The sequence below is a fragment of the Tinamus guttatus genome, unplaced genomic scaffold (assembly GCF_059628265.1).
Source record: "Tinamus guttatus ecotype Peru unplaced genomic scaffold, ASM5962826v1 Tinamus_guttatus_pri_ptg000059l, whole genome shotgun sequence".
NCBI classification, from domain to species: Eukaryota; Metazoa; Chordata; class Aves; order Tinamiformes; family Tinamidae; genus Tinamus; species Tinamus guttatus.
The window spans coordinates 1447708-1459737 of record NW_028288593.1 but is presented as its reverse complement, the minus strand read 5'-3'; the positions used below and the strand labels follow the sequence as shown (position 1 = coordinate 1459737).

Below are 12030 nucleotides of genomic sequence, written 5' to 3'. Positions count from 1 at the left end.
TGAGCCTGGTTTTCTCACCCTGACTCAGCTGACAAATGATGCCTGAAAAGGAGATATGACTGTGAAGATAAAATAACTAATGGAGAATGATTAGCATAAGGATTCACCTGGAACACATCAACACCCTTTCAAATATTCTCATCTGAATACTGCAAATTGCGATACCACGCATACAATGTGTCATGGACAAGAATGTTGCACTGTACCTGGGTAATCCTCAGAGACATGCACTGAATAGGACACACTGCAATAAGAAAAAAAAAAGAAACACAGAATTAACAACAACAACATTAACTGCTGGCAAAAGACTGTTTTTCTACTTTGTATTTTTTTAGATTTACTCATAGATTTCTGACAGCTTCCAGGTCAAGAAGTAACAGCTCTTTTGACAGCTTTTGAAGTGCTCAGCTAAAAAAACAGTGTAATGCCCATTCTGAAAGCTTACTTTGCTAAATGGGCACATCCTGCATTCAACATTCTTAAAAAGAATATTGGGACTGCACTATACTCATTATAGAACAGTATTTGGCCATGTTTGTACTTATACTAAAAAAGAAAAGCTCTATCAACATCGTGATTAGAGAAGCCTTTTTTCCTGCATCTGTTCCTGAGGTTTACCCAAAGCTCAACAGAAAGCCTTCCTTGCTGGTTGGGGCACCCCTGATGTTTCCATTACTCCCAACACTAGCTTTGTATAGTTTGGACTCCTTTCTCTGGCCAAAATATTGCATTTATAGAAGTTGTGACAATCTTCTTTGACCTCTCAAGTTGGGTTGAAATCAAATTCTAAAGAGTCACAGTGACACTAAAATTAGCTTCATTACTCACATTATCTGCACTTGAAAACAAAAATACAAATGCATGGTCCCAATCTTTGAGCTCAGTGTGTGCTTTCCCCACCACCCAGCGCGATGCTTACTGAATTCACTGCTGTGAACAGGACATATGGGTAAAATGGTCTATTCAGGTGTATAAGTACCTACTGAGTCCTGTCATTTTTTAAGGTTAACATACATCTTCCTTTTGCATTAAATAAATTCAGCTCTGAAGCATGCTAAACATTTTCTGTTGTATAATTCAAATTCTTTCCACTTCTGAATCCTATAAATTGCATGTGTCAACCTACACATTTAAATAGTACATGATGTGTGCTCACACCTGCAGTGGGTTAAGTAGACATACAAAGGCAAGATGGCAGAGCCCTCTGAATAAATTTTCAAAACTCTGGCAGACCCTCAGCAACCTAATCTAGATTTGAAGCTGGATGTCAGCTTCCAAGTTGGTTTTGCTCTGAATGGCATGTAGAGCAGATGACCTGCACAGGTCTCCTCCCATCCAAATTATTACATGTTCCTGTGTGCACGTTTCCTATGCAAGTGTGTTTCTCTTCTTTCTTCTTCATGTGGTATCTGTCACAGAAGTACCCATGGCCACAGTAAATGGAAACTAATGTGAAAAAAAAAATCTATATAGTCTTGTGAGGTGGAACCAAAATGGAAAGGTTCATGAAGATACAGGTTACAAATCATCTAAAACCAGACTCTGCAATGATTGGAGGCAAATTCAGGGTCTAAACCAGAGCCCAGGGAATTCCATAGCGGCCTTGTTACTACGGTGCACATCATAAGACAGGGAACGGCAAAAAAAAAAAAAAAGTAAAATTATTCTGTCATCCTAGTAATAAAAACTCCCCCTCAAGACATAATTTAGCCACCAAAATATGATGCCACCTCCATCTGAAAACATATTAATAGAATATCTAAATCTCAAACCAAAATCAAGGAAGATGTGAGCATTAAGGAAGATGTGAGCCAAAATGTCTGAAAGCAGAATGTTTACCTCCAAATAAAAGAAGCCATCAGTTTTGATTAGCAACACTAGTGACTTAATTTAGGAATTTATTTTAAGGTCCTCATGAGAACCATTTGTTTATTATGCTGGGCATATTTAATTTGAAACTGCTAACTGTTCACATGATTAGCCTCTCCACAAGCAGAGAGGAATGTCCATTTGTTCTTCTTCTATTAAAACTCTTATTTTCAGCAGATGTTAGCATCCCTGTGCTGCTCTCTCTTGGGTTGCGTGACCATTCTGGGGATATACTTTGAGAAGTACAGTGCCAGAGAAAGCTGAAGGGCTCTTATACGGGCCATTCCTCCCTTGTATATTTGAGCTCATAGCTGAGGAGAATAAATGGTTGGTTTGAGGCTCTCACGGAGCAGTGGCACTTTGCTTGGCCTTGTGCTGAACACATTCAGACTATGGAAAAAAATCAAAATAAAATAACTAAATGGATGAGAATTTGTTTTTCTGTTCCAACTTACCTTGGCAATGATTACATATGATCACAGTTTGGCACACTTTCTGTACTCAGGATAACAGCATCCTACCACTTAATTCATGAGAAGACAAGACACACCAGGCTAAGAAAAGTCTCTTTAGAGCTTCCAGTCCTGCAGTCATTGAAACATTTTCCCCCTGGCTTCAAATACATTTAGGGCCAAGACAGGACTGTGATGGCCTAAAGCATTTTCAATAATCACAAGCCTTATTCAATATGTAGATGTTAACACCTCTCATATTAAATCATCACAGAGCTAAGGAAAGCCTTTACTGAAGCGGCTTTCACGTTTAAGCAGTCAGAAATGCAACTGGAACTAATTTAGGTCTGGTCTCCATACAGAAGCACAACATGATTATTCCAGCGAGGGATGTGATTTTTACTTCTGGCAGTGCAGTTGTATTAGACAACCCTATTGCAGTTACACTGCTATAAATACAGCTTATAGAACTCTAATTTATTTCCATTCCTATAATCACATTCCAACCAGCCAACTAGTCATGATTGTTCAAAACTTATGTCGCTTTAGCTGCACGAACATAGTTAAACCCTTGCGTGAGACAAAGCCCTAGTGACCATATTATCTGTTTTGTTCAGCTTAGTCTCTTTGTAGAAGAGATATTTCTTGGTTTTTAATCTCAGAAAAACCTCTATACTGAAAATTGTCTTGCAAAATTTTTGTTATTTAGCAAACAATAAAATACCATATAAGAGATATCATGTTTCAGTGCTTCAAGATTTTGATGTAAACAAAACAACAAACAGCATGCAGAGCTCTTGCCTTACTTTAGTAACAATTCTATTTGTGGTGCATTTCTTGCAAGCATTTTCTAATGTTTTCCAAAATATCAGTTCCTTATTTAGAGAGAGATTATCCTGTGAAGATCTATGTGCATTTGAGAAGTGATTTATAAACTGGATGAGGATGCACAACATAACTGCTATTTTTCAAATCACCTTGTGCCATTTTAATACAGAACAAGCAGATCCACCTGCATTTGGCATTACTTTAATTTCCTAAAGCTGGTTAGAAAGGTACTTTAGCCTGTGCAGATTCACTATTTGCAGAGTCAGGATCCATATCCAGATTACTTAGCAAGTGAACAAATTTGCCACCAGGAACATGTGTCACTAATGCTTTAAGATTTTACAGAGTTAGGAATAAATAGCCTTTGGATATTCCTGACGCACAACTTTTTTTTATTTATTTATTTTATTTATGATACTAAGCCATACCTCTGTACTGTAATACTAAACGGCTTTATGTCTTTTGGGTCTCTATAACCAGCACAAAGTCCAAACTGATGATGCTATCGGCACAGGCCAGGAAAAAGAATGTCAAAATGTAAACTCCCGGGCAAAGAAAAAATTCCATGAAAACCTGAAAAGGCTGCAAAAGTTTCGCGCACTCAAAAATAAGAAAAAAAAAAAAAAAAAAGAACAACAACAACTTTCTAGCCCCTTAATGTAACTTCTTTTAGGTTTCCATATGTTTAGCATATGAAGAAAAATGAGTGATACCACTGTTCTTCCATAAAGTCAAGCTTCCTTATATAAACTTGCATCAGCCATTATGTCCAGCTTTATAACCCTAAATCAATTTGTAATATTGTTTCCTGTGCCTAGACTGTAGGATCTATGTGTCAAGAAATATACCAGGGATCTGGCATTCACCCCAAAGCAGTAATAGTGACGCTACAGCTGAAGAACATAATGTGTCATCCCATCAAATTCACATTATCTCACCTCATGCCACCTGCAGTTTCTCTCTAGGAATGAAACCCTTTAAGCTGAATTTCCAGCTGTTTTACACAGCAGGAACAGCATGAAGCATCTGGCACAAGTCTCAGATTTATGCCTATGGAATAGTTATGACAGACAATATAACCAGCTGTGTCACATGGCAACAGCTGAATTATTGCCTTATTAAGTGTGGAGATTGTGATCTAGTTTCTATCCAGTTTTAGCTGCCTCTCCCAGAGCCAGGGACCCATGCACTAACATTGTAGTTTTAAAAGCTTGTTCAAGAAAGGAAACAAGCCTTTTGCTCTGTGGACGTTTATGGTAATCTAACAGCAATGTGTAACACATTAGAAAAGATACCAAAACATAGTAAACAATCCAACTGCAGTGGGTCCAGAACTACAAATACTGAAGATATTATGTTCTTACGCTATCCACAACCCTAGATCTATCTCATCAATAAACTAATGAAACAACACAAAAAGATTTATCAAGGTCTATTCCTGAAGAGAAAGACTAAGACTGTAAACTATGGACAAATATATTAGGTTAAACACGAGGTATTTAAAAAATATCTTTTTAGTAATCAGAATATTAATTCTGAAATCACTGGATGATAGGCCCAATGCTTTTACTTTCTATTCTAGGGGAAACAATGTGAAGGAATGAGGACAAGGGTGAATTGAAGATTTAACTAAAATTGTATTCTTCTACCATTTGCTAGCTATAAACTATCACAATTTTTACTTATTTATAACATTAAACTGAAGAACAACATTTAATGAAAGGCCATGAATTATTTAGAAAATATTTCCATTCCCATTTTCAGCCTTTCTTTCCATTAACTACAAAAATGGTTCAAATCCTTCAATGGATTCCTATCATTTTCATTGCCTTTAACCTCCTCTTCCTGAGGAAGATCACATTTTCATTCTGACACCAGATCTTCAAATCACTTCTCTTCTGACTAGGTTATTTTTTATAAATCTGGCTCTATAATGATTCTATCTATCAGCACAGGTCATTCTCTTTTCTAGTAGCTGGTCTGAGATCTGTTTTGAAACATAAAAGCTTGGGAATAAACCGCATCAGAAATAAAAGCAAAAATTACTGATTTAAAAAAAATGTACAGTGGACATCCTTCAAACTTTCAGATTGCATTCCTAAAATGTCTATAATTTGAACAAGTACCTTGAGAGTTTGTAAGAGACAAAAATACTTAGGTACTAACCACCTGAAAAAAGAGACACGCTATTTTTGCAAAATTTCTGGAATACATAGAAACAGAAACAAAATCCATTGCCTTTTTTTTTTTTTTTGTAACTCACATTACTTGAATCTTAGGAAATTCTCTAAAAAGAATTATAATTGTAAACTAATTGTTTAATATTCTGCTGCAATCTTTCAATTTGTATGAAGATGACATACATGCAAACGAGCAGAAGAGACCCAGTAGCCTTATACGGTTAGAAGATCTCTTCAGCTTAACAGACAGTGCCAAAAGACAAACCTGCCAAATTTCAGTTTGGAGACCTTTTAAGTTACATTTTATGTTGAAAACGGTGCAAACAAAACGACTATAAAACAACTGAAAAATAAGCAGAAAGCAGTACCAGATTACTTGCAGTTAGGCCACACATACTTAATGCAAGCTTTCTTTTTGAGGCTGGAAACTGCCACAGCCATGAGAAGTGACAGTTCTGCTGACAATTTATGAACAACTAGGAAAATATTTCAGCACTTGGTATCTACAATTATTATGCTATTAAATATTTCAATACCTCTTTATACAGCTCTACAAAAAAAATTATTTTTTAAAAAAATTTACCATTTTATAAGAGCAACAATTTTGCTATTGCACTTTGGGTTCTTTGAATAAACCCATGCCGCTCTGCACACATCAGCCAAGGGCTATATTAACCCCAGTTTTCAGAAATGCACATAAAGCTATGGCAGCATTCCATGTTTTTTTAATTAGGTAAATCATTTAATCAACTAGTGCTAGTATTGACTTTACAATGCCTTTAGTTAAAGATATTGTAGACTTGGTAAATTTTAAATGCATTGCAAATCACATTTTTGAGTACAATAGATACTATTTAAAAGAACTAAAAGAAAAGATCAGCAAGTATTGCATTTCATTCAAGAGATCCTTATAATAAGATCCAAGTATTGTGAGAAAATCAGAAGTAAAAAAGGTTTCAGTTATGTAAAACAACAACCACAAAATGACACATGCCTCTTTACAGATACACAGAGAGGTGAATAGTTAGAATCATGTCAGTTAGAAGAAGAAGATAGGACAGCATATGACATAATTCTGAAAATAGAAGCTTGCATAAAGGCTTTGCAAATAAAAAATACACATCTCTTCTACTCTTGCACACAGTCAAATAAATGTTGAAGTGGCGACTTTTTTTAAAACACTGAAATACACACCAATGTAACAAAATAAAATAAAAATTACTCCAAATCATTATATTTATATTCAGGAAAAGAGAATCAAAAGTCCCCACAAATAAGACCGAAATTAAATGGACAAATTTTCATGCAGACGTAAGCACAGCTGAGAAAAAAGTGACCATTCACCAACTGCAGCAAGAATATTCTCACAAAACTAAAATATATTTTCTTTTCTGTTACTGAAGTTAGAACTTGAACTAAATCCCCCTGAGATCTAAGGCAGCTTTTAGTACTTGACAGAGAAGATTACAGGTGAGTTGCACAGAGAATACAAGACTCCCAGCCTCTGCCATGCTCCTGGCACTTCTATAAACATGTATGTAACCGCTTTGCTACAACTTTCAAGAAGTTTTCCAAGCACTGCACATTTTGGTGAGCGTTTTTAAAAATTATTTTCACACTTGCACCTTACTATATAACTATGACTATCAAATCATTTCACAACTATGCCATTTTTTTCCTGGTTTCCTTATTAAAATGAAGCTCCAGGATTTCAAAACAACTTTTTAAATATTCTTAAAGATATTTAAAATGTGCTTGTCTGTATCCTAGAAATTTGTTTTCAGATATATGGGCCACTTTAAATATCATTCTGAAATACATTACTTCAACTTTTTTTAATCCCCTGTGATCTAATAACTGATGACCCAGCAACAGCTACTGTTATTTTTTCAACTAGGAACAGCCAGGTGCTTGCAAGGAATTAAAATTTGCCAATACACTCTTTACTCCTTCCACTGCATATCAAATTTCCCTGTGGGGCACCTGCACCACAATTATATAGAAAAGAGTAACAACTGACTCTGAGTAATCTTTTCCTCTGGATGTCAGAGAATGTACGTGTGATGACACATGAAACGTCACAGGCAACTATAACACTTCTTTTTAATAACAAATGAAAACCACTGCAAAGACATATGAGCAATGCCAATAGTCAAAAATGACACTGCTTTCATTTCCTGACATAACCTAGAGGAACGGAGGTGCTGAGTCAAAACTATTTTACGTTTGCATTTGTCACTAAGAATAATTGTGCTAGTGGTCCTTTCACATAGCCAAAGTGCACCTGAATCAAATGGTGAGTGTTATTCAGAAAGAGCTGCTTCATTTAGCTGCTTTATTCAAATAAAGGGGATGCAGAAGACTGCAGCTCAACCATTTCCCTTCTACAAAGCTTCCCATGAAAAAGGTATGACAACTTCTAGTAAATGTAGGGTAATGCATAGGGTTAATCACCTCTCCAACAAGCAATGTAGGTTACTCTTAAAAATAAATACCATATTACTAATAAAACAACTGAACCAGGAGACCTGAAAGAAAACAAAAATCAGGAAACAAGCATCTGTTTGCTTTCATGAGAACCATTTGTTTTTTGTATAGAAAGAAATACATTAAGATACGGCTTCACATACAAAGCCAGGCAGTCCAAAACCAGGTTGTATCAGACTCTGCAACCAACTACTCCCAGCATGACAGCGGTGGGGTCTTCTTGCAGCGACCTTCATCTGACCAGGTGCAGCTCCCACCCAGTGACACAGCTGTGCTTTAGACCTCTGCCTTCTGTATTCCTCTTCACTAACCCTATTGGTGTGAATTCTGTCTCCATAATCTCCATTAGCTCTTCAACCAACTGCAGTCTTCCCCAGAGCTCAGACAGAGCTCAGAACAAATTCTGGACAGTCACCTCTCAGCCCAGCTCGTTTGTGGCCCAAGCAGTATAGATGATAACAGCCTTTAGCAATGCTATTTCCAGTGCTGGGCCCACCTTTGTACACTATTTTTTTTTTCTTTTTTGAGAAGTAAGCTTTTTCCACTCTTAAAATTATTTATTTTTATTTTGGGGACATTACTGTCAGAAATAAGCCCTTGACATGAGTCTTTAAAGAAGCCAGTTAACAGTTATCTCAAAAGTCTGTTTTGGTCCGCACTGCTCCTATTGCGACTTAGTCTAGTAAGGCTTACTAGACCTATTCTAGAGACTTGTTTTAGATAATGTTGCTTTCGATTCGTATTTCATTGATGTAATGGCACAGGAAATTCTGTCCAGCCCCTGCACAGAGTCCCTAGTTTGAAACTTTTCAAAATGAAAATACAGGGAAACAAACAAAAATCCTTATCATTCTAAGAAAGAGAATGAAAAACTGCAAACTGAACAGTTAAAGTTTAGCAATGTTCCAAGCAACAGAAAACAATGTCCTGTCATAAGAATTATTATCCAGTCATGATCCAATCAAAACTCTATTCACTTACTAGTCATTAAATACATAAATTATGCTTAAATAAATCCATAAGGACATGCACTCTTTGCCTTCAAAAAACCCTTTTCCTTTACATGAAATATTTGGCTAAAGAGCAAGGTTCTAGGCATCCTTCTTAGATTTCTCTACATATTCATTAATTAGTTGGCATTTTGCTTGTTTGTCTAATGAGGTGTGGGACAGCCACTGCTGTGTAGGGAAAAAATGACAAATTGAAATACTTGGGATAGTCAGTTCTGTGAGATATCTGATGGCATTAGATTTTTTTTTCCATAAATAAATTCCCTAATACTTCATGGTATTGCTGAAATGTCCTGTTTTTGTATTTTGAAAGATTTTTTAACTTCTGTACCTACAACTTTCACTAGCATCAATATAAACAGAACATATAACTTCCAGCTGCAGAATTTGGACTTCAAAGCACAACTTCTATGAATACTTCATACTGACAACTGCATAACCTTTGTACATGTTCAATATACAGTAATGACATAGAGCAAGAGTTTCAGTAGTTGTTTACCTATGAAACTGCACACACTGGTTTATTTATAGCAATAACATGCTCACATCATTCAGGTCTATGTGGATTAGGACAAACAATTATTTATCTGTCGCTCAGAAGTACCCAGAGTCTTGTGGTCTGGTAAATAAGGTGGTGACGAGCACCTCCAAAAACTGCTAGATCATGAAACACCCTCAACCCACATCCTGCATGAGTATTACTTCAAGGCAATGAGGGCTGTTTCAGACTCCTGTGCCATAAAGCTGCAAGGATTGCTTGCAGAACTAAAAGACTGGCTCATCTTGGTATTCCATTACAATAGCATGGTCAAAACACACCATTTTCTGAAGGTGGAGATACAACAGCTAGCTTCAGTTCCAGCTGGTTTTGCATCCTCAGGCCAATAAAGCCCTAACTACGGTGGTGCAAGGGACAACATGAAACAATACAGTGGGTCATATTGGCCTTTGGATCCACAACAGAACATCTTTAACTTCTCTGCTACTATTCTACAACATCCCTGTAACCATGAACAGCAAATAAAACAGAAAATGCAGTGTGAAATGACAAGAAGAAAAGACACTTTCTTTTTAACCTATGACAGTTTCAGTTTTAGGGTATAGGATAAATAACAGTTTAAATATAACATTTAGTCCTGGATATCCTCAGCATTAGAAAGGTGACAGTAAACTGGAGGCAGTTCAAGCATCACTGAAAAATCAATTGTCAATCTGACAGAACAGGCTGGTGCCGAAAAAAACTTTAAAGACGTTCAGACAGCTGGTTACATGCAGTGTGGCAAATCAATGAGCGAGTGTGGTAGAAAATACAATCAGGTGGAGGAGACATGTTTTACAGAGTGCAAATATGAAGATGGATATCATATTTACATGACAACCCAAGCAAAGATGGCAAGCCATATTTTGGTGAAATTAGAGGAAAAAGTAGATCCAGGATGAAAATCAGAAAGTCTGAACCCCATTAAACAGTGAATTAGTCTCCTAGGCGGAAGTGGTAGAAGGTTAATCGCATAGTCATTTGAAATCAGTCGAGAAAAAGAGTTTTAAGTAAAATTTATGGAACAATTTTGCGCTGGCAATGATACTAATATGTTTTCCACTACTAGCTTCAAAGTCATTAGGAATGGATAAAATGTTACTTGTCTTTCTGACTAGTTGCTCAGAGGAGAAAGTGTAGCTTGAATATGACATTGATGACTCCCAGCGTTACTCAGAAAAAAACTCAAAGTATATCCCGTGTACTATAACTGAAGAGCACGCAGAACAGTAGCAGCAGGGAATTGGAGTTCAAGAGCTTTTTATGCATCTGAAGTGTCACCGTCAGCTAAGATCTGAACCAGTTCTGCCACCAACTTCTCATGAATTTTAGCTGCTCCTGAATGTTACGCTCTGATTTACTTTTCATGATAGAATGCAATAGAAAGCACATTGCACTGCCTTTTTTTCCTTCAAGCACAATTAGTAACCAGTCCTTCTAATCGGGAATAACTTCTAAATATACATGCTGTTCTTTGAGCCCAAAAAAGCAGCTACTGATGCATGGCTAATGACAGAATACTATGCCATATCCAAATAATCATGTTGGACAAATATTCCTATAGAAGTGGAATAAACAATAGAACAAACATAGATAATTTTAGTGTATTATCCTAACATGTAGTTAGAGTTTCAGCATTATTTTAATTTGAAAAGATACATTTAAAAAAAAAAAATCCCTTCACTAGTCATAATTAGATCCCTGTCTTCCCATAAAACTAATTATATGTCAGATGAAACACCAGCTTAGGAAGCCCATGTAATTTTTGGAAAGATAGAGATAAATCTATTCTCGGCTCTGCTACTGTGACTTTCAAAGTGCCTCTCAGCAAGAGAAAAATGTACATGCTTTTAAAAGGCGTTCAGTAATTGCAAAGTGTTCAGACACTCTTTTATCTTTCATACATGCTGAATCTGTAGATCTCCAGCAAAAAACAGTGGGAACCTTCTGCAGTTTTGAAAAACGAAGCTTTACGATCCAGATTTAAAACATAATTAGGCAACAAAATTTGTATAGAAATGGCAGTTAGACGCTTCACCTAAAAATCCCATCAGCACATATCCACCACTTGGGATAATTGAGTTTACTCACAAAGGTAAAAAAACATCTGATTTATCACAGATTTCCACAGTAGTTTAGGGATCTTAAAAGGGAGTTGGTTACCTAAGCACCTTTTCTGAGGCTAGCATGCAATACCTTTGGAGAATTAGCCAAACAAAACTCAAGCTAAGGCACTCAAAATTGGTACATACTTGTTGGAAACACACAATAAATCAGAACCCCATGGGAGTCAATAGCCAGAACTCTCACTGACTTCAAAAAAATAAGAGGTTTTCCCTTTATCTCGGACTCTTTATCAGTAAATCTGCAACAATAAAATGTAAGAGATTATATATTCCCTTTACCCCTTTCTCACTCATTCTGTTTGCACAGTATAGCATCAAAACTTGGAAAGTAACCTGAAGACAGGAAATGCCCTGTAAGTGTTAACTTTTATAATCAGACATGATTGTGAAATGCTTTTATTATAACTCATTTCCCATAAGTCTAGGGAATGAGAATTAACATGCCCAGAAAATTTCAGTCTTCTACCAACATGAAATTAAAAACAGTGGGCCTTTTACAAATACAAAATTCTTAATTTGAAGACATGCTCCAAGTATTTA

General features: G+C 36.3%; 1 protein-coding gene across 1 annotated transcript in view; it reads right to left on the bottom strand.

The window, feature by feature from the left end:
- Window positions 1–12030, bottom strand: part of PARP8 (poly(ADP-ribose) polymerase family member 8) — a 103948-nt gene that overhangs the window by 53597 nt on the left and 38321 nt on the right. Inside the window, exon 3 of the mRNA XM_088540322.1 lies at window positions 207–244. Within this exon, the coding sequence (XP_088396448.1) occupies window positions 207–244 (38 nt within the window). The remainder of the gene's footprint in view (window positions 1–206; window positions 245–12030) is intronic.